At 38.5% G+C, this 23,550-nt stretch overlaps 1 protein-coding gene across 4 annotated transcripts in view; it reads left to right on the top strand.

Moving 5' to 3' along the window:
• Positions 1–2,895: 2,895 nt before the first annotated feature.
• TRDMT1 (tRNA aspartic acid methyltransferase 1) overlaps positions 2,896–23,550 on the top strand; it is a 47,224-nt gene continuing 26,569 nt past the window's right edge. For 2 of the 4 annotated variants that reach the window (XM_037161812.2, XM_037161811.2), the window contains exons 1-2: positions 2,896–2,998; positions 18,210–18,319. In XM_037161812.2, coding sequence (XP_037017707.2) covers positions 2,935–2,998; positions 18,210–18,319 — 174 coding nt within the window. In that variant the 5' untranslated portion in view covers positions 2,896–2,934. Of the gene's footprint in view, positions 2,999–18,209; positions 18,320–18,514; positions 18,575–23,550 lie in introns of those variants that run through there. The other 2 variants (XM_037161814.2, XM_037161813.2) reach the window with 2 other exon arrangements.

Genomic DNA, 23,550 nt, shown 5'->3' on the forward strand with positions numbered 1-23,550 from the left:
CAATTCAAATTTCTTTTCTTCTGAGTATAATTCTTCTCTCTTCAGGACATTTATTGCCAATTTACTCCCATATGAGTACTTTTTTTTCATGCAATTCATAGACCATTCTTTTTTGTGTGTAAAACCAGAATGTAATTTATTCATTATTCAAATTGGCATAAGTGGGGTATGCTCTTCCTGTCGGCGAGCCTGTACAGGAATCCACATTACATTTCCCAGGGGAATAAAGCATTGTCTGGATCATGGAACCCCAAAGAGGTTGGCAGAAAAGTATTTCAAGCATTTGGGAGACATTTGTTTAAGTTTGTTAGATATTAATGATCAGAGAAAAAACAGGCAGGAGAGGAAGAATAGAATATCATTAAATTTCAAGTTATATAATGATCCCTTAAATAATTGAATGTATGCTATTATCATTTTAATATAACCTTTAGAATTGTACTGTGCCCCTTAATTATTTCTGATATACTTCACATATGCCAGGTGACAAGTAGCATTTTTTTTACAAGTGCATTTTCTCTATTTGCACCGAATATCCTGAAGTCCAAATTTTGATATTTGTACTTTCAAAAAGTGTTTCTCTGATGAGCATGTAAGTTCAAATAGTTTTATCATTGAGGATAACTTTGTGGGAAACTATAGGATTAGAAACTTTTTTTTTTTTATCTCTTGAGAACATTTGGGATTTTCTTTGGGAAAGAGTAATCAATGTATTTTTTCTTTCTAAAATGTATCTGCCCACCCTACAGTCATCCTCAACTAGTCCTGATTGTGGCACCCTTTCCACCCCCCAATTCACAAAATTGGGAGAGAATGCATACATAATTCAAGGGCCTAACATCTACAGATGCTTCCATGGAGACAGTTGTAAATTGTGGTTGTGGAGAAAGTTTATATTCTTGAAATGATTATCATGCAGGATAGGCTTTAGAGGAGAAACACTCCATAAAGAGAGAATGTGGCATATAGGAAGTCAAAAGCGGGCTAGAGAGAACTGAAAGGAGTTAGTGATAGAAGCAGGTGGGTTCTGTTAGTGATAGGAGCAGGGCAGGGCATGTGGATTAAGGAAGTGAAACAAGCTGGGGGTTCTACCCTGGGAGTCCAGAAGGAAGGTTCCACTTGAAGTGTGGGTCTTGAAGAATTCTGAGCAGGGTAACGAATGTAAGCAGTAAATGATGCTTGGGGAATGTTGAACAGTCTGGTTTGTAGAGAGTTTAAGGGCAGAAGGAAAAGTTAAAAAATGTAAGTTAAGTCTGGGATCCTGTTGTGAAGATTCTTACCTATCAGAATGAATAGCTTGTAGTCAGCCTGTGTGGGGATGAGATTCTACCTCCTATCCTAAGGAAGCTGGTATTTTTTATAACTCTCCCACATATTTCAGTCCTGTCTGTCCCCTCCAGGGTAAGATCCTTAATCAATTTATTTGGACTCATAGCACTAATGATAAACAGATTCTAAATTTATTTAATATGTTGATCACTGGCTGTGTATAAATCACGGTGACCAAAGAGCTCCCTTTATATGTCCTGATATATATTGGTGGTACTGATATTATATAATAAATATTAGGAAAAATGCTTCATGCATTATATATGTTAGTGTGTGATTTCTTAGTTGTTTTAAGAGTACATTTGCTTAAAGCAGATTTTAAAAATATCTACTTTCTAGATAATTTCAATTTGAGCAGATAATTAATGTGGCCAAATCCAGACACCCTCTTCAAGTACTAAGACAGCCACAGAAACCTGGAACTGCATGGCTCTCAGCAATCATTTCCCTTTCTTCCTTCCCCTTTATTTTGCAGATGAGGAAACCAGGCTCAGTACAAAGTCACACACAGCCAGTTATTGGCAATGCCAGGGCTGAACTCAACTTTCTGCTATCTTTCCACCACCCAACCCTCCTTATATGAAATAAGTGACCAATAAATGCAAAACATTTAAAGGCCAGTACATAGTTATAATTTAAATAATCATTGGACACATCAAAATGTTCAGCAATTCAGATAACAGTAGTCATACGTTTTAGTTGTTATATTAGCACATGTGTAAAGTTTCTAACAAATTGGTTAACTTATTAAAAGTGGTCCTTCCTAATTTTTTCTAACAAAACCTGTGGCTGTAATGGGAACAATGGAAGGCCGCTTCACAATGAGAACATTTCCTCTCCAGCATATGGCCATTTTTTTTCATTTGTAACACAGCTTCTAATAATTTCATCACTGGACCATCTGGGAGATACAAGGCCCTAGCATTTGGAGGTCCTTAGTTGTCCTACATTATATATTGATATCAGATCCTATATTGGGGGTATTTCCCAAGCTAAAATACAATTAACCCCACTAACAATTACAGCAAGCAGCAGGGCTCTGCTGCACACTTGCTATTTCCACACTTGTCACTCTGGGACCTTCCCTGGAGAAGAGGCTGATCTGATTTATCTCTGTAACCCAAGATACAGGTTATGGGTAACTGGTTATGTGTGCAAGCATAACGGAAGAAATGTGGGAACAATTCAGGCATTCAAGGGAGTTTCGGAAAAGCAGCAAGCCTGAAAAGTGAGTTTTTTAGATTCAAACCTTTGTTAATTTATTTTGAGTAAAAGGCAAATGTTGTCCCTCCATTGAACTCCAGAATTTTCCCTCCCAAAGCCCATGAAAACACCTTAGAAAGATGATGAAGTGTAAACGAGGCCACGGAGTAGCTGCTCTTAATTTGGGAGCCCTCTCTGTTATCTACCCTTTGTTCTCCAGCTGACCCCTGCCAGCCCCCAACCACAATGCTGCCTAGTGAAGCCCTCACCCTGCGGTGTTGGAGAGAGCGGAACTAAAAAGCCGCGGAACTCGAAGCCTGGGAGCAGTGCAGACGGAGGAAGGAGAAAATGAGGGACCGGCAGGCCTAGTTTCGAGGAGGTGGTGGCTGCGGCAGTGTGGGCATGGAACCGTTGCGGGTTTTGGAGCTGTACAGCGGCATTGGGGGAATGCACCAAGCACTAATAGGTGAGAATGCAGAGCGCCCTTCCCTTTATTCCCGCGTGAGCACTTCTCAGAGCTCAGGCTCAGGGAGGGGCGGAGCGGAGCTGCACGACGCCCAAGGGGCGGGGACGGAGGAAGGCGGGTGGGGGAACTCGGTTGTCCTGGAAACTGTTAGCAGGCCACCTCTTCCAGCTGCTTCAGGCCAAGACTCCCTTCTTCCCATCCCGATTCTTGTTCCCAAGGGCAGTTGCGGCACCTTACAGGACTCATCTTGTCAGTTTGTGAGTCCTGATCCGCAAGGCTAGGCTATAAACGCCAATTAGAATGAAGCCCACAGAGTAGAGTGGTGAGGCCCCTGCCTAGTGCCAATCCCCAAATCCTAGTGTGACAGTAACCAAGGGTCTTGGCAAGTTGGTCTCCGCCCCTTGGAAAAGTAACAGTGGGGGAGGGGAGGTCCCGAGCAGGTGTTCTCTTGTGAAGCAGGGCTTATCAAAGGGTTAACTAAAAGGTAAAAGGGAGAAAATGCAGATGACTATAATTGAACAACAATAAAATAATTTATGAAACAAAGAAGGAGGGAAGTGGAAATGCATTAATTGAACGAATCATGTATTCTGAAAATGTTTATGATTAATACACAAGGCATATGGCTAGATCAGAAAAACACAAACAAAAGCAAAATAAAATAAACATGAAATACTCAAATAAATAATAATGAAACTTAAAACAAATAAAAGGTAGAAGTTGGTGAACACCAAGAACTGTAGGGGAAGCATAAAGAAGTAATCTGGTCACTTCCAATCACTGTAAATGCTTGGAACATCGTGTCTAGGTTACATTTAGGTATGAGAAGAGTTGAGTTCAAACTTAGTTGCAGCGTGACCTTGGACTAGTTCTTTAATATTTTTTAATCTGTTTCCAGGTTTTAAAATGTGGAGAGTAATTCTTTCAGCTAAGGAGTCTTTTGAGGAGGGAAGACAAACCGCATAAAGTGTTTAATAATGCTTGGTGCATTGTAGCCACTCAAAATATTATAAATTGCTGTTATCACTATTGGTTTTACCTACCTCATTCATTTTGACGTTTTAAATTTTTTTGGTGCCAAGTTGGAACTGAAAAGGTTTTTTGTTGTTTTGGGGTTTTTTTGTGATATTCACTAAAAAATATGGATTGAGCAACCTCCTGTTCTGCACCAGGTACTGTGTAGGCATTGAAGATACAGCAACAGATTTTAAATGTGCATGTTTATACTTAAGTTACTATAACAACCACAAAACTGAAACTTCCCTGCTTCCTGATTTAGTATAAGGGTAACGAGGTTGATACGATAAGACGTGTAGTGGGTTGAGCTTGTACGTTTTCTGAGAATATCTATTAAGTTTTGATTCTAGACTATTGTCAAATTTTTATTACCAATTATTTTTATTAGCAATTATTATAGTTCTCTATATTCAGTTGTCATATCATAACTTACTATCATGCTTTTACTAAGCATGATAACTTACTAAAAAAGAAAACTCTGGTACTATTTGCTTCTTTAGTTAATTTTATAAGATTGTACAATGTCAGCATTTTCCCCATATTGTGAACTGTGATTTTAAATGTTGCTTAGTACTTTAAGCTATAATTCAGCCACTCCTGAAGTGTTGAATATCAGATAATTCCCCGTCTTCTTTGCAAGTAAATGTGCTACAGTTAAATCCTTGAGCACAAATCCTGATTTTCTCTTTAAGTATGTTTTCTAAAAGTCAAATTAATTTGTACAACAAAAAAAAGACTATGTACCAGTTACTAAGTCAAAAATTATTAGTATGAGTATTTTCTCAACTACATAGTCATTGGAATTTGTATTATACATTTTTAACTTTTGCTAATTTGATAGGGGCAATTGTATAATTTTAATTTGAATTTTTTATTAATTAAACACTTAAAACATTTTCTCTCCTATCAGCCAATGCAACCAGAATTTGTACTGTACACATTTATTTCTGTTACCACTGCCACCACCTTGAATCTAAGCTATACCATCTCTTATTTAAAATATTAAAACAGTTTCCCAACTTCTCCCCTGCTTCCACCTGCCTCCACCCCTATCTCCACATAGCAACAGAATGCGCTTTTTGCACAGTAAACTGGATCATGTCACTTTCTTGCTTAACTGGCTTCCATTCGAGGTTAGGATCACAGTCCCCTCTTCTCACTAGACATGTGAGGTCTGGCTTCTGTCTGCCTCTTCAGCATTGTCTGCCACTCTTCCCCTAGTTCTCTTTTTCAGGCCCGCTGGTCTTGTTTCTCTGTATTCCTCTCCATTGTGGCCTTTGCTGCAGGCTCCACCCAGAGTGCCCTAGCCCCAGGCTTGTCCACAGCAGGTGTGTGGCCTCTACGGAGTTGCCTTCCTTGGAGGACCCTGTGGTCCACAGAGCCTTCCTGCTGCCTCTCTGATGAATTAACTTTAGGTAATATGAGGTTATTTAAATATCTCAGCTACATTTTTCATCATCTATATTGAAAATGGCCATATATCTAATTTTGGATATTTTCATGGGGAATATGATGGGAGGGTGACTTTTATCTTACAGTTCTGGAGGTGTTGCTACTTAAATACTAGACAGTGTTCATCTTATAAAATCTGTGCTAGTCTCATAGTCAAAATTGATTAATGTGGATTTTTGTCACTATTAGGAAGGTTCAGTATGTTAGCTGATCATTTTATAGTTAACTGATCATTTTAAATTCTTTTTTTTGAATTGTCTGTACTTGAAGTGTCTATTTTAATTGTTTTTACTTTCAGAACTTGGATTTTGTAAGAATCAATAAGACTGACTGTACTACTGAAAATATTATGTGCTTTTATAAAAGACATTGGAGATTACAGGTTACAGATAGTTTTTCTACATACCGGTTTATTTATAGTATGTATATAAGCTTAGGTAATTGGGTAGCCCCATAATGGTGCCCTGGCTCCCCAAATTGGGACTCCTGCCACTATTGCCTCAATTTAGGACATTTAAAGAGAAGTGCTTCTATTTTGTAGATAGTTAATTACTCATTCACAAAGCTTTTGGCATTCATGTTACTCTGCTTGCCAAGTTGGAATGTGAAATGCATTTCCTCATAGTGACAAATGATATTTTAAGTGTGTTCTTTTGAGTGCCTGTTAGAACTGTTATTTTCAGTAAGAAAACTCAACCCAAACTGGTTTACATAAAAGTTGTAAGTACTCCTGTAATAGTGAAGCCCGAATGTAAGCTTGGTTTGGGGTAGAGTTCGAAAATGGGGCTTAATTCATGTCACCAGAAACCCTATATATCTCAGCCTTGTTCCTTCTGGATTGAGTGTATTTTTATATACACTCTTCTCTTGTTGCATGAAGTAGCCTCTGAACTTACATCCTTCCAAGGTTAAACTCAGTGAGAAAGATCAAGTATCTCTTCCTAGTTACCCAAGGAAAAACCAGCCATTCCCTCTTGTGCCTGATTATCTTGAGTTCTGTGCTCATCCTGAAACCACTCTGGGAAGTCGTATTGGGCAGGTGCTTCATGCTTTCATAGAAACTGGGGGTGGAAAGTTTGAGGCTGCCTGAGCTACTCTGACAGATAGTGAGGGAAGACCCCCAAAGAAAATCTGGGACTGTTACCAGAAAAGGGGGAGTAGATGCTGGCAAAACAGAACACAGATGTCCACTCATGTTCTCAGTACCTAGATGAGTGCCTGGTGCCAGTACTATCATAAATGCTGACTGCTGGGCTGCAGCGCTGTTGGTGCTGTGTTTAAGATGTTTGTAAGATAAGTAGAATTTTCTAGGCTATTCTGCAAACTTTATTTCCAACGGAAATATTTGACTTAAATGTCAACCTATTTAAAGGTGAACCTTATGGTACACATTGATAACCACATAAGTGCAGGCTTCATAGAGAATCTTTAAGCTAGTTCTGTTCTCAGGAATAGGATGTTGAAGAGGATAATCAACAGTATTCAGGCGCTGATTTTAGAAATCAAATTCACTCTTACTCATGCATCTCTTTAGTCAAGAGGTGTTTATTGAGGGCCTGTGGGCACCATTTACGGCAGTGTCTGGGTAATGAGAGTACCCAGACGCATGAGACATGGCTTGTCTCCGTCAGATCGCATAGTCTAGTGAGAAAGACAGTGTCCTGGGGTAAATGTGAAGCTTCCCTTCTGAAAGCTTCCTGGAGGAGTGATGCCTGAGCTATGTGAATCCCGAGGGACCAGTAAGAATGACCAAGAACTTGAGAGATGATGTCAGAGATTGGGCAGGGTAGGATAGGTCTGTTAACCATGTGCAGAAACACCGAGATTGAGAAATATGACCCCTTTGGGACATGATAAGTAGTTTGCTATTACCTGAGGGAAAAGTGTATGTGATGAGGGTGGCAGGTGTGAACTGGAAGAGTGTAGGGTTGGTCAAGGGACAGCGTTGAGAGGGGAGGTTACATAGGTACCCAGGGGCCAGATAATGCTAAGAATTTTGGATTTTATCAGGAAGGCATTTGGTGAATTTCCAGACTTGTAAACAGTAAATGATATGGCTGGAATCTAACAGAAGAACCCTGGCAAACTTCTTAAGTGTAAATTTACTGATGTGAGTTCAGAAAAAAGGGCATTTGATACTTTAATTTTTTTAAAAAGTGACATTGTGTTACATATAGTTTATACATATAGTTTATACATATAGTTTATAAATAAACATGTCCATAGAACTCTGACCATCCCCCATTGTAAAATACACACATGCGTACTATAAACACTTGAGGTATCTGTTAGGATTAGATTTGACTGTCAATGTTAAAAACATCCAATACAGTAATTACTAAAAGGAGGTAGAAGTTCGTTTCTTTCTCACAGAAAATAAGTCTAATGGTGGTAACCAAGGGCTGCTATGGTGACTTTGTGAAATCATTCAAATCCTCATTCCTTCCAGCTCTTTGCTTTGCCAGGTCTGTGGAGTGGTCGTCGTCTTTATGGCCTAGCATGTTGCTTAGAGCTCCAGCCTTGCATGTATTCCCCAAACCAACAGTAGGAAGGCCAGAAAGCATAAGCATCTATCACCCTCTTAAAAAAAAAAAAACATTTTCTAAGAACGAGATGTACTTCTACTTACATACCTCAGTGGTCAGAACTTAGCTTCATAACCCTCTAGCTGCAGAGGGGATGGGATACAGTCCTTTATAACCAAGCAAACCAGGGCTCATGTACAGGGTGCCCTGATGCATGATGACCCAACAATCAGTGCTGAGGAAACCAGGTTTTTACAGGATTCCAGCCTCAGAGGGCTGGGAGCACTCTAACTCAGAGCCCCCCTCTCCCACAAGACCCAGCCCTTCCCTTCCTCCCCACCTGGCTATAAACCAAACACATGCCCCAAAGTTCCCCACATCCTTATCTCTTCTTAAGCCAGTTATGCAAACAGTTCTCCATCCCCTCTGGAAAGTATACTGGTGGGTTTCAGAGTCACCACCCTCTTGCACCAGCTCTCTCCTTCAGGATCTGGTTACATTGTTCTCAGCCTCCATGTGGTAGTCCGGGAAAACATGTGCCAGGTTGTATGGATCATGGTGAAGTCGGTAAACCACGTGTCCCAAGAAAGTGTCTTCTCTGTAATCCTTCAGATGTACAAAAGTCTACAAAAGTTCTCAGCATTCCTGGCCACAGTTCAGCATTCCAGGCATCTCCCAATAGTCCGTCCCTGGTTGGTTAGGCAGGTCCATCAGCTTTGCCACCATGTTCTCTAGGCAGGTTTTCCAGTGGGTCTCCTCTTTCTTACTCCATCTCCTACAAACTATAGACTGGTATGCCTGCTTCCTACACTGCAGCCCCCATGGCTGCGTCTCTTAGCTGCCTCTTCATTACTGCACCTGGCCCCATGGCAGAATCTTGACTACTGGCCAGCATGGCTTCTTGTTGCTTCCTCACTACCCCATGGTAGACCTGTCTCCTCTCTCTCTCTCTGCCTGCCCTTATTTTAAATGCTAACCCAGAGCTTCCTATGTGACCTTATATCTGGTTTGTCCTACAAGGTGCTACATTTGCCAGTTCCCCTGTATCTTTTACATTCTATTGGCTGCCATCTTTAGTCAGGGCAAGAGTGACTCATGACACAGGGGCCTCCATCTCCCCTGGCTATTTCCTGAGTCCCTGAAAATGCTCTCAAAGTCAAGTAATCCTTTGCCTGGGTGTAGCACAACTATTAACTAGTGATCAACTTGCCATAAAAATGCAAAGTATCTTAAGCTATTTCATTCCCTTCCCCCTACTCCCCAATTATGGGGTGTGGGGAATTTTTCTATATTTTGGGGCCCCTGCTTTGTATCCCATTACACTTTTACCTGGGGCATTGCCACAGTGAATACATAAGATGTTTGGTTATTGAAGAGAATGGGTAAATAAATGGGATCGACAAATCATTTCTGCTCAGATAGTATGACTAGAAATCATTGATGAAGTCAGAGAGACTGGGCATTTATGAGTAATTAAGATCTTTGAATTCTATCGTACAAAGATGAAGTTCCCTATCCATTTTCTATACCTTTTTTAAAAAGTACTCATTTGTGTAGTACTTTTAGATATTAATTTGTTTGATTAATATCTGAGTATTGCTTAGGTAGTTTGAAATGGGAAAAAGGGCAAGGGATTTGCAGATTGATATCATCAAAAAAGATGTAGCAGTATTTCACCTAAGATCTAGCTTTATCTGTGAAGTGACTGCAGTTCTCTCTAATAAGTATATATAATTAGAAGGAGAAAGTAAGCATTTGTTACAGCATTTTTATAGTTTGGTACCTACAAATCACATTTTCTCTACATCATCACTCAATATGGAAACAAACTTTATATTATTTGTCATGATGTAATTATAGATTTACTACTTTTATCCCTTCATAATTAAAAAATATTAGTTAGAAAAGGCATACTGATAGACAAACTTAACCATAGATGAACATTTTTCTTGTGTCAATTCTCTAGTTTCTAACCAGGTAATTGGGGAGAAAAAAAACAAGATTGTTGTCAAAAAATGGTAGGTAGAGAAAGATTATCTGAAGGTCGACTCTTTCCTAAATACTCATTGAGTACTGGGGATAGAAAGCATCTTTAGAAGTTTGTTTAGTTGGACTGTCTTCTATATTGGATAAGACAAGTAATAAATATCCTGGAGAGAAGAGATTCTGCCCTCTTTCGAAAAATATTTCTCTTTATATCTGTTGTTTTCCTCTTTCATGCCAGCATTTGATAGCAGGGTTAGGAAAGATTTTCTTTTTATTTTTTAAATATATTTTATTGATTATGCTATTACAGTTGTCCCATTTTTTTCTCTCTTTTATTCCCCTCCACCCTGCATCCCCCTCCCACCAGCATTCCCTCCCCTTAGTTCATGTCCATAAATCATACATTTAAATTCTTTGGCTTCTCCATTTCTTACACTGTTCTTAACCTCCCCCTGTGTATTTTGTACCTACCATTTATGCTTCCTACTCCCTGTACCTTTTCCCTCGTCCTTCCCTTTCCCCCTCCTTAATGATAACCCTCCATGTGATCTCCATTTCTGGGATTCTGTTCCTGTTCTAGTTGTTTGCTTAGTTTGTTGGTTTTTTTTTTAGGTTCAGTTTTTGATAGTTATGAGTTTGTTATCTTTTTACTATTCATTGTTTTGATCATCTTCTTTTTCTTAGGTAAATTCCTTTAACATTTCATATAATAAGGGCTTGGGGATGATGAACTCCTTTAACTTGACCTTATCTGGGAAGCACCTTATCTGCCCTTCCATTCTAAATGAAAGCTTTGCTGGGTAGAGTAATCTTGGATGTAGGTCCTTGCCTTTCATGACTACAAATACTTCCAGTCCCTTCTTGCCTGCAAGGTTTCTTTTTGAGAAATCAGCTGATAGCCTTATGGGAACTCCTTTATAGATAACTCTCTCCTTCTCTTTTGCTGTTTTGAAGATTCTCTCCTTGTCTTTAATCTTGGGTAGCTTAATTATGATGTGACTTGGTATGTTTCTTCTTGGATCCAAGTTCTTTGGGACTCTCTAATCGTCCTTTACTTTCATGTCTATTTTCTTCACCAGACTGGGGAACTTTTTATTCATTATTTTTTTCAAATAAGTTTTCAATTTCTTGCTCTTCCTCTTCTCCTTCTGGCACCCCTATGATATTGGAACATTTAATGTTGTGCCAGAGGTTCCAAAACCTCTCCTCATTTCTTTGAATTCTTGTTTTTGCATTCTGTTCTGGTGGAATGTTTATTTCCACCTTCTGCTCCAACTTGTTTGAGTCCCAGTTCTCTTCCCTTCACTGTTGGTTCCCTGTATATTTTTCTCTATTTCACTTTGCATAGCCTTCAATTTTTCCTCTGTATTGTGTCCATACTTAACCATTTCTGTGAGCATCCCGATGACCAGTGTTTGGAATTCTGCATCTGATAGATTGACTATCTCTTTATCATGTAGTGGTATTTTTCTGGAGTTTAGATCTGTTATTTAATTTGTGCTATACCTTTTGTCTCAGTGTACCTGTTACATTGTGAAGGGCGGAGCCTTTTATATTTGCCAGGAAAGGGCAACCCATGCTACACTGTGGTGCTGTATGTGGGGGAGGGATCCAAGAAGGAACAATTGTTGCTGCTTCTTGGCTTTCTACTGGCTTTCAAGTCACTTCCCCTGCTACCCAGAAGCAAATTGGGTCCTTCTGGTGCTGGTGTCTGGGTGGGTAGTTTTGTGTACATTCTAGAACCCTGTGGGTCTCTCCAGTGAACTCTCCAATGAGGCTGGAGGTTTCTCCTGCTGCTGCAATGCCCACAGGCTTTTATGGCCAGAGGTTTTGGGGCTCGATTTCTCTGCACCGGAACTGGGTTGCGCAGTCTGTCTTGCTCCCCAGTTTTTCTTCCTGATTTATCTGCACACAAATGTGGGACTGCCTGGTCCACCAGCCACTGCTTTGCTGCTTGTCCGCTCTTCCCTGGCTGCCCATCTCTGCCCCTCCCACCAGTCTGGATGAATGTGTCTTCTTTAACTCATTGGTTGTTGGACTTCTCTATAGTTTGATTTTCTGACAGTTCCGGTTATTTTTGTTTTTAAACTTGTTGTTGTCCTCTTTGGGTTGTACAAGGAGGCAAAGTCTATCTACCTACGCCTCCATCCTAGCCAGAAGTAGTTTTTCCTTTTATTAATGCTGATCTTTTAGAATTAAATTTTAGTCCATTTTCTCTTTGTATTTCATAGTAAAGATTGGAACCATGCAGTTATTATAATTGGTGAAGATCCTTTTTTATTTTACCCTAAAATCCTTTAGAATTATCTTTCCTGAAATTTTCACCCAGGTGAACCAGTATATCTCTTAAACTTTTCTCACTAGTATAATTTGTTAGCTTTAATAAAATAATAATAACAACAATTAAAATCATCGTAATTATTACTTTGTCTATTTAGTTTATAATACTCCAGTTAGAAGTCAGGCAATGAATAGGAGTTATAATAATTATTGCAAATCTACTATATACTATCTACTATATACTAGGTATTTTACACATTTTGTTTCATTTACTTTTTTTTAATCCTCACATGAGGGTGTGTTTACTGATTTGGGGGAGAGAGAGAGGAAGCAGCAGGGAGGGGAGAGAAACATAAGAAACACTGATCCACTGCCCCCACACAGGCCCTGTCCGGGATCAAGCCTGTACCTTCTGGGGTACGGGACGGCACTCCCACTTGCTCGCTCCCTGGGCAGGGCTCTTTTACTTTTTAAAGCAGCCCTTTTTGGGAACCACTATTATGTCCACTTCATTGATGAAGAATTTGAGGCCTGGAGAGGAAAATTAAATTTCCCAAGGGTTTATATTTAATAAGTGTCAGATCCAGAAACTGAACGTGAGTGTGTCTCACTCCATGGCTGTCATGACACCCACACTGCCCCACACCTCCATGCAGGACTGCTGCGGGCAGCCCCAAACGTGCTGTCCAGTGGGGCAGCCTCAGCCTGTGGAGCTATTGAGGTTTAACTAGATTAAATCAAAGTACATTAAATTACATTAAAACTCAGTTCCTCAGCTGAACTAGCCATGCAAAATCACTCAGTAAGCGCATGTGGCTGGTGACCCCCATATTGGGCAGCGCAGATACAGAATATTTTCATCACTGCAGTTCGTTACCCACGTACTAAGCCGGTGATTTCCAACCAGTGTACCACTAGATCTTTTACAACACGCAGTATCTGACGATTTAGTCAGGGGGCACTAACCTCTTTTTTCTTATATTTTCAAATAAAAAAATGACAACTGCTAACACAGCAATGGCCATCCAGTGTGCATGCCCCGTCTTGAACCATAAATATATAGGTCATAGAGTAGAGTTGCATCCTACTTGTCATATCACATAATAAAACTGCATCTGATTGGTTAACTCTTGGTGCCAGAAATCTTTATATATAAGTATAGGCACCTGATTTTTTTGAGAAATCACTTTGGAGCAAAATGGGTGGGTAATTACTATTATTATTTTTTGTAAATCAGTCAAAATTATACCTTTTTTGGTCAGATGATCAAATATATTCTTTGGTATGCTACAGAATTTTAGTAATTAGTTTATGTGTGCCATGAGATTTAAAAGGTTGAAAATTGCTGTACTAATCTATTCTAGAATGTCAAGTTAAGTCTAATTTGAACTACCTATTAAACTTTCTTTTGGGGACCAGATTATGTCCCTGGAAATTGAGGCTCCCTGCAACCCCCAAGGCTATATAACTAGTAAGGATAATGCAGGGTGTGCAGGGCTGTGTGGCCTCTAGCAAAATTGCCTTTCCTCTTGCTTTTCTTCTGCACAGGGAAGCTTACGGTATGGTGTGGGGGGAGAAATGGAGGGAGCACTATGGGTATTGACTCCTTCATTATGCCAACACCATTTGAAATGGACTTTTCTAGAGGCCATTTCTAGAGGCCATTACTAGAAAGATTTCTTATACTTTAATATCTTTCCTCATGGTCCTCTTCAAGATTCATGGCCTCTGCTTTTCTTTATATTATCTTATATAGCATCTTTCTTTTTCTTTCTATGTAAACTCTCTCAGTGTACCTTTAAAACAACATTCATGTGACATTCCACTTCCCCAGCTCTATACATACATCTATCTATACATCTCACACAGTCCCATCCACTTTCTGATTGATGGGCTCTTGTATTCAGTCAGAACTTAGTAACAGTGATCTAAAGTATGTCTTCACCCAAAGTAAATTGGTTAGGGTTGACTACTAGGTAAACTTCTAAGGATTATTTTTTTCAAACTTATTTATTTTATTTAATTCATGGAAATAATTTACTTATTTTTTAAATGAAAAAACCTTAAAAAATGGAACAAGAAATGTATTTCACTAATAGTGATGAAATATTTGGCAATGATTTTAAATTTAGAATCCTTGCGAGTCTGTTTTTTTCTTAGTACTTTTTTCTTAATTAAGCTATTACTTTAAATGAGAGGAAATAGACATTGAAGGTATTCAACTAATCTTGCACTTGACAACTAGATGTCAGTGTTAATATACCTGATTAGTTGTCTCAGGTGTGATTTTGTGGAGGTAATTCAAATAATTACTCACCTGTATGATCCGAAAATAAGTCATAAAGAAGGAAAAGGAAAAAATGTATTTTTTCTTTTTATTACTATTGATCAGAGGTTCTTCCCCATAACTTTTCCAGAAAGACTGATGAAAATAAGAAGGAACTTTATTACTATTCAAATGATGTGTGTGTGTGTGTGTGTGTGTGTGTGTGATTCTTTCCCACTTTAATAAGAAACATATTTGAGAGCAGGAATTATGTGTGCATTGTCAGTGATATTTCTGACATTCACCTAAGAGTTTCTCTTATGTAACTAAATCTGTCTTTTTTAGTTCACTGATCATAGCAGTGGCAGCAAAATACCCCTTATTCTTTCCTTGCAGATTCAATCTGACAACCTTTTAAAATTATTTATTGGGAAAATTATAATAGCATAATCAATAAAAATACTTTAAAAATAAAATACTTTAAAATACTTTAAAAATAAATAAATTAATTAATTAAAAATATTTATATTGCATTTTTCTGACTTGAGTGTCTCACGTCACTCAAGCAGATCCTAATTTTGCAAAAGCCTGAAACACGCGCATCAGTCGTTGCAAACAGTGCGCTGGTTTTACTGACTTAAATCCCCGTTGTTCCTGAGAAAGAGTTTCTGGTTCATCTGTTCTCAAATCACGACATGAAACAATCATTTGGTGATTGCTGTTTGTCAGATTTTGTATTTCCCAAGCACATAAAAAAAGAACAGAAATTAATTATTGATTATAGTACAGACCCAGCACATCACTACGGATTTTCAACCATGCCGAAAGAAAGAAAAAGTCATATCTACCAACTCCAGGCACTCTCAGTTTGCTGCACATAAAGTGGAAATGCAAGCAGGCTGCGTCTTGCAAATCACAACATATTTTATTTAGTAAAGCAGTACAATAGTTCTGTAAAATTTATTTAATTCTGAGCTCTTAGGATGGTTAAGTAGCTTAGTTCTTGACCTGAATGTCCAGAAGGTATTAAGACATGGAATGTGCAAAATACATTTATTGCAGAAGATACAAGAAACACTGTACATAGGACAATGGTGCCCTTCAAAATAGGCACCTTGGGACCTCAAACAGTTCTCTCAGTCGCCATCAGCTGCCCCATTGTATTTCCTGAATCTCATCAACTGTCTGAAATCTGTTCCCTTTTGAAGGTGATTTTACTCTTGGGAAAAGCCAGAAGTTGCAGGATGCCAAATCTGGGCTGTAGCAGGCCTGAGTCACCTGGGTGATTTGATGTTTTACAAAAACACTGTGTATGAGACCTGATGCAGAAGCAGGTTCATTGTTGTGATGAAGCTGCCAATCACCAGTTGCCCATAGCTGCAGCCTTCTGAATCATCTGAATAGTTTCCTCAGAGGAATGTTCAAGCTTAACACAAAGATTGTTGCGGATTTGTTGCTCTACTCACTCAATCACTTTGAACGTGACAGCCACACAGTACACATGTTCACTTAACAATGTCTAACACCCCCGCTGACTAGTGCAGTGAAGTTGTCACAGTTCATACATATGCATTCCAGTACATTCTCCTTGGCCGCCAGGTTACATCAGTGTTGCACAAACCATTCTATTATGTTAACAATGACTGGACTTTTTCTGGACAGACCTCATAAATAAGATTTGTGATTTTACAGTGATTTTTTAAATTAAAGATTTTATTTATTTATTTTCATAGAGGTGGGGAGGGAGGGAGGGAGGGAGAGAAACATCAAATTGGTTACCTCTCACACTCCCCCGACTGGGGATCTGGCCTGCAACCCAGGCATGTGCCCTGACCGGAAATCGAACCAGTGACCTTTCAGTTCACAGGCCAGTGTTCAATCCACAGAGCCATATCAGCCAGGGCCAGTGATCTTTATATACTTTCTTTTTGTTTGTTTGAAAGCCTTCCTGATTTATGTTTCAAGATCTCTCTAATGCTTTCAACAAAGATACAGCTTATAATTAAAATTTATATTATGGAAAGTAACTAGTTGTTGAATTTACACTCAATTGTAAGTAGTTACCTATGATATTACTAACTGGATCTCAGAGTTTCTGGAGACCTATATGCAAGGCGGTAGGGGACCTAGGAGATGATTGGTCCTAGGCTGGTGTCTTGAGCCCAGTAGGCATTTAGTATATATTTGCCTAGAGACATACATGCCCTTGGTTTTTCTGTGGCATCGTCTTCTCTAGGCCTCAGTGTGTGGTTGTGATTTCCGAACGTGTGTGAGCCTTCCCCTCTTCCCGACTCCTGTTTTATTTGCAGATGCCCGCTTCATGAACCCTAGCTTCTCATATTTCTTCCTTCCTTCCTTCTTCCTTCTCCCCTTCCTTCCTTTCTTCCTTCCTTCTTTTTTATATATATTTGGGCTATCCAAGCTGTTAACAGCAAATGGGTATTAAAGAAATATGGTAGTTATTTGGAGCTACTATGTAGTTGTATAATATTTTCTCTGATTGTTTGCCTAAGAAGTTTCAAATACTTTTATTTTTAAAACTCTTTGCATTTTCTTTTGATTTGTAACAAGATATACGCATAGCTGATTTTGTGTGTGTTTGGGGGAAGAAAGTGGGTGATGATTGCAAAATGTAATAGCAGCTTACATACTTCAAATTTAGACTGCCCTTTAAAAACTATGGCAGAATCTGAAAAGCATTTTGAACGTGCTTTTCTGTAGCAGAAAGACAGTAAAGGCATGCCCTTGCAATGCTTTCCCTTACTCTTCTCATAGTCTCTCTTGGTCTGTCCAAATTTCTAATATTTGGTTCATGAACTTTTCATATTTGGGCACCAATGAACTATTTCTCTCACTAAAAAACTTACCTAAATCTTAAACAGGTGAATTTTGTCATATGGGAATTATGTCTCAGTCAGACTGTTTTTATTTAAAAACAAAACAAAACAAAAAACTTACCTTGAATTTACTTGAAAGCATTTCAGTGATATTGGGAAGCAGCTTTGTATTCATGTTAGAAGTAGAGCAACAAATGGTAGTTATTTATCTAAGGTTCCAAGTGATATGGCTTGTACAAATGTACTTCTCTTTCCTATTTTTTGTGTAACTTAGCATCTATATTAATGGAGGGTGAAAGCATATATATATATATATATATATATATATATATATATATGAGATAATGACTAAAACACTTAAATCTTACATTGGTACTGGAATGCAGTTAGAGAGATGAACCAGAAACACTAAATATTTCACTTCATGCCTAGCCTGGTCATCAGTTGACAGTTTGAGATCCACGTAGATCAGCGATTTTCAACCTTTTTCGTCTCCTGGCACACATAAACTAACCACTAAAATTCTGTGGCACGCGGATCTGACAGAAAGTACGTACAATTTTGGTTCATTCATGCTCGATGGCTACTGTTGTGTTGGCTGTTGTCATTTTTGTATTTGGCAGCCTAAGGGCAGAGAGGACAGTGCCACCAACAAAATAGGCACTGCTTGTTTTAAAACTTCTTGTGGCATAGCACGGTGCATGCCTACACCAATTGAAAGTCGCTGCAGTAGAAGATTGAGGAAGTGAGGAAATGTGCTTAAAAATTCAATTTTTTGACTAATCTCTATTGTGAACAAGTCAATATTAAGGACTTTGCATTTGAAGATATCCCACTTCTCCTTACAGAAAGCTGTGTACCTGCACACGTGGTGGCTGCCATTGATGTGAACAATGTTGCTAATGAAGTATACAAGTATAATTTCCCTTACACACAGTTACTGGCCAAGACAATCGAAGTGAGTAACTATTATTATTGTCTTCATCAGTATATAGCAAGGAAAATCTGATTGACAAAGACTGCAAGACGCTAGTATCCAAATTCAAGGATAAGTCATATATAAATGAAAAGTTTAGGAGAAAGGAATTAATGTTTTATATTCTATAAAAAGATAACATGCTATTTTATTTGCCTTATTTTTTTTAATTTCCAGCTTGAGAGACAGAGAAAGACCAAGACCAGTGTTTTGGTCTCTGACAGACAGGATTGAAATGTAAGAAGATGCTTGACTTCTAAATACTTGGTTTTGTAGTTATATTAAACTCTGTTTGACTCTTGACTTTTAAGCAATACTCATGTACTACGTATATGTATAATATAGCAGGAGTGAAAACAAGGGAGCAGTCACTGGACATTACTTTTTGGGGGGAGGGGAGGAGGAAGGACGTTCGAAATTCATTTTCTGTCAGACAGCATCAGCAGGGTAAACTACAGTGATTTCTCTGTAGATCACACGTTCACAAGGCATCATTAGCTTAACAATGAGAAAGCCTCCAGTGTGTCTTTAGTACTATCCACAGTATAAATAGGTACTATTATTGTGTTCACTTACAATTTCAGAAAGAAAGGCACAACTTGGCAAAAAAATTGCTATTACTTATTTTAGCCAGCCTGTCAAAGTTAAAGGTGCTATTTCACATATGATAAGCTAAGGAGAAGTATTGGACACTGAAGTCCATTATTTTTAAAACAATGATATTTTTTTTCTCCCAATTTCATGTGAAAAATTTTGCATACAGATTTCTTGTGAAATCGTCATTTTTTTTGTAACGAGTGTCCTAATTTAATTGTATTATATTAGCATAGAAGAAAGCAGAATGCTTTTTTCCCCAGAAAACACAGTTTTATACAGAAGAGCAATGAAAAATTGCTCTTTTCATAATATTGCTCATTGCTCTTTTGTCTTTTTTTGTTTTTTAAGCATTTTTAATTTAATTATTGTTCAAGTACAGTTTTCTGTCTTTTACTCCCATCCCAGCTCACCCCCCCATGCTCCCCACCTCCCTCCCATTTCCACCCCCCTTAGTTTTTGTCCATGTGTCCTTTATACTTGTTCCTGTGAATCCTTCCCCTCTTTCCCCCGAAATTCCCTCCCCTCTGGTCCCTGTCAGCCTGTTCTGTATTTCAGTGTCTTTGGTTGTATTTTGCTTGCTTGTTTGTTTTGTTGTTTAGCTTCCTGTTAATGGTGAGACCATACGGTATTTGTCTTTCACCGCCTGGCTTATTTCACTCAGCATAATGCTTTCCAGAATAAATTGCACCCAGTAGAAGGTGAAGTGTGAGTTTTGACCAGTTCACGCAACAGTGGAGCCACCGCCATCACAATCCACACTTAGGACACCCATCACCCCTGGAGGGTTCTTAAGTGCCTTGTTTCAGTCAGTCTCTGACCCCAGCCCCAGCTCACCTCGGACCTGCTTTGGCACTGTGGATCAAGTTTTTGATTTCTAGTATATCATAAATAAAACTCTTATGTGTAATTTTTTGTAACTTTTATTTAGTGTACTTTTTAGTGTACAAAAATTTATCCATGTTTTGTGTTAATCAGTAGTCTGTTTCTTTTTTATTGCCGCTGAGTAGTATTCTGTAGAATGGAATATTATATGTTATAATATCTACTCATGATGTAGATGGACATTTGGGTTGTTTCCAGCTTTAGACTATTAGAAAAAAGTTCTTACGAACAGTCATGAGCAAGCCTTTGTGTAGACTTTTGTTATGTCTTGTGGATAAATACCTAAGAGTAGGATTGTTGGGTTATATGAGAAGTTTCTTTTTTTTTATTTATTTTTTTAATTGATTATGCCATTGCAGTTGTTCTATTCCCCCCCTTCATTCCCCTCCACCATACCCCCCATCTCCACCATTCCCCCCTTTAGTTTATGACCATGTGTCTCAAGTTCTTTAGATTCTATATTTCCCATGCTATTCTTGCCCCCCAACTATTTTCTACCTACAGTCTATGCTACTTATTTTCTGTATCTTCTCCCCCCTTCTCCTTCTCCCACTCCCCTGTTGCTAACCCTCCTTGAGATCTTCATTTCTGTGGTTCTGCTCCTGATCTAGCTGTCCTTTTAGTTTGCTTTTGTTTTAGGTGGTTGTTAATAACTGTGAGTTTGCTGTCCTTTCACTGTTCATGTTTTTTTAACTTCTTTTTCATAAATAAGTCCCTTTAACATTTCATATAATAAGGGCTTGGTGATGATGAACTCCTTGAATTTGATCTTATCTGAGAAGCACTTTATCTGTCCTTCCATTCTAAATGAAAGTTTTGCTGGATAGAGTAATCTTGATTGCAGGTCTTTGGATTTCATGACTTGGAATACCTCTTTCCAGCCCCTTCTTGCCTGTAAGGTCTCTTTTGAGAAATCAGCTGACAGTCTGATGGGCACTCCTTTGTAGGTGACTGTCCCCTTAGCTCTTGCTGCTTCTAGGATTCTCTCCTTCATTTTAATTTTGGCTAATGTAATGATGATGTGCCTTGGTGTGTTTCTTCTTGGGTCCATCTTCTTTGGGACTCTCTGAGCTTCCTGGATTTCCTGGAAGTCTATTTCCTCGAAGTCTATTTCCTCTGCCAGATTGGGGAAATTCTCCTTTATTATTTGTTCAAATAAGTTTTCCATTGGTGGCTGTTCCTTTCCCCCTTCTGGTACCCTTATAATTCGGATATTGGAGCGTTTAAAGATGTCCTGGAGGTTCCTAAGACTCTCCTCATTTTTTTGAATTCTTGCTTCTTCACTCTTTTCTGTTTGGCCATTATTTGCTTTCTTCTGGTCCTCTCCATTGATTTGAGTCCCAGTTTCCTTTTCATCACTGTTGGTTTCTTGTGCAATTCCATTCATTTCAATTAGTTTCGCCTTCATATGTTTCTCTAATTTGTGGCTATAATCAACCAGTTCTGTGAGCATCCTGATCACCAGTGTTTTAAACTGTGCGTCTGAGAATTTTGCTATTTCTTCATCGCTTAGATTTATAGGCTCTGGGGCTTTGAGATCTTGAGCCATTTTTGGTCTTTTTGCCCATTAAGTATGAGGAGCGGAGCCTTGGACTCTCAGGTCGCTGGGTTGTGATGTTGTATGTGGGGGCGTGGCCAGAGCGGGGAAATGGTGGCCCCCTCTGCTGTTTTTAGCTGCTGGGTAAGGAGCAGAGCCTTAGGTGGTTCACCAGGGCCGGGCCACTCGGAGTCGCTGGGTTATGACGCTGTATGTGGAGGCGGGGTCAGAGCGGGGAAATGGCGGAGCCCTCTGCTGCCACTCGCTGCTGGGGCTGCTGGCTCTCGTCCAATCGCCCACTCCCTCGCTTGTCTATCCACACACGAATGCGCGACCACAGTCAACCCGCAGCCCTGCTCCCTCACTGTTTCCCTGCGGTCGCTCGCTGAGTTGCCCACCAGGTCCAACCCTGCGCCTGGATTCCACGTGCCTGAGTCCGTCTGACCGAGTTTTCCTGTGCAACCCTGCTCCTCCAGCTGCTGGTTTCGCCCCTCTTACTGGTCAGGCTGAAGAATTTGTTGTTATCAGACTTCCAAAAAGTTTAATTTTTTGTGTTCTGGCTGTGTTTTCTGTTTCTAATATTTAGTTATCTCTAAACTTGGTTGTGTGAGGAAGCACAGCATCTCCACCTATGCCTCCATCTTGGCGGAAGTTGAGAAGTTTCTTTACCTTTATGAGAAAATGCTAGTTGTTTTCCATTGAGTTTGTACCCTGTTACATTCTCAAAATCAGAGTTGAAGTGTTTTAGTTGTTTTGCATTTTATCAACACTTGCTATTGTCAGTCTTTGAAATTTTAGCTATTCCATGAGCATATGGTAGTATTATGATTTTTTTATGGTATTGTGAGTTTAATTGCATTTTTCCGATGATGAATAATATTAAGTATCTTTTCATGTGCTTATTGACCATTTCTGTCTTGTATGATGAAATTTCTTGCCCAGTTTTTATTTGGCGTATTTGTGTTATTTAGTTTTAAGAGTTAAGTTTTCTGGATTCAAGTTGTTTGTTAGAAATATGTATAACAAATATTTTCTCTACTTTTGTAACTTGTCTTTTTATTTCCTTTACTAAGTTTATCAAAGTTCAGAAATTATTTATTACTTTTTTCTTTTATGGGATACTTTTTTGTGTTCTAAGAAATCTTTGTTTACCCCATTTTCTTCTGGTCTACTTTTCCTGATTTTAATATAGCCACTTCCACTTTCTTATATTAGTATTTGTGCATATATACTTTTCGTGCTTTTAATTTTATCCTGTCTGTGTCTTTATATTGAAATTAGACTTATTGTAGACAACATATAGTTCAGTCTTGATTTTTTTACTTATCTTGGGAATCTCTGCCTTTAATGGGAGTGTTTGTACCAGTTGCTTTTAGTTTTGTTGTTAATATTGTTCGACTTAATTCTGCTGCTGCCTTGTCATTTCTTTTCTGTTTTTCCAATCTTTTAAAAAATTGTACCCTCTTTTTCTGCCTTCCTTTTGTTTTTTTAAAATATTTCATTGTTCTCTACTCTTCCTAGGTGTATCTTATTATGTATCTTTTATTTTGTTAGTGACTATTCTAGGGTTTACAACATGTATGTTTAATTCATGGGAGGCTACCTTCAAATATCATTATAATACTTCATGTATAAATTATAACAGTGTACTCTGATTTCACCTTCCTGCCTATCTTGCTGTTGCTGTCATGCATTTTACTGCTGTATGTGTTAGAAACCCCAAAATATGTTGTTATTGTTGTTTGGATTAAGTAGTCAAATATTTTTAAAGGGTTTTAAAAGGACAGGAAATATTTTATATTTACCTGTGTTTCCACTATTTTCTGCATGCTTCATTTTTTATAATCAAAATTTTCATGTGATGCAATTTTTTTCTTCCTGAAACTCCTCCATTAGCATCTCCTGTCATGTACATTTGGCAGGTGACAAATTATCTCATCTCTTTTAGAGTAGAGAAGAATTTTATATTTTTCTATTGTGAAATGTAATTTTCATTGCCTCATTGGTTGTATTCATTTTTCAAGGACATTTTCATACCATTCTATGAATTAAAATTTTTTTAGCACTTTTCATTGTTATCACGTTTGCTTAAGTTCTGACTAGAAATTATTATCTTTTCATTTCTCCTAATTTATTGTTTATTTCTCTGGCTGCAATTCAGATTTTGTCGTTATCACTTATTTCCACAAATTTTATT

The sequence above is a fragment of the Artibeus jamaicensis genome, unplaced genomic scaffold, assembly GCF_021234435.1.
Source record: "Artibeus jamaicensis isolate MK-2021 breed Jamaican fruit bat unplaced genomic scaffold, CSHL_Jam_final contig_426, whole genome shotgun sequence".
Classification (NCBI taxonomy): Eukaryota; Metazoa; Chordata; class Mammalia; order Chiroptera; family Phyllostomidae; genus Artibeus; species Artibeus jamaicensis.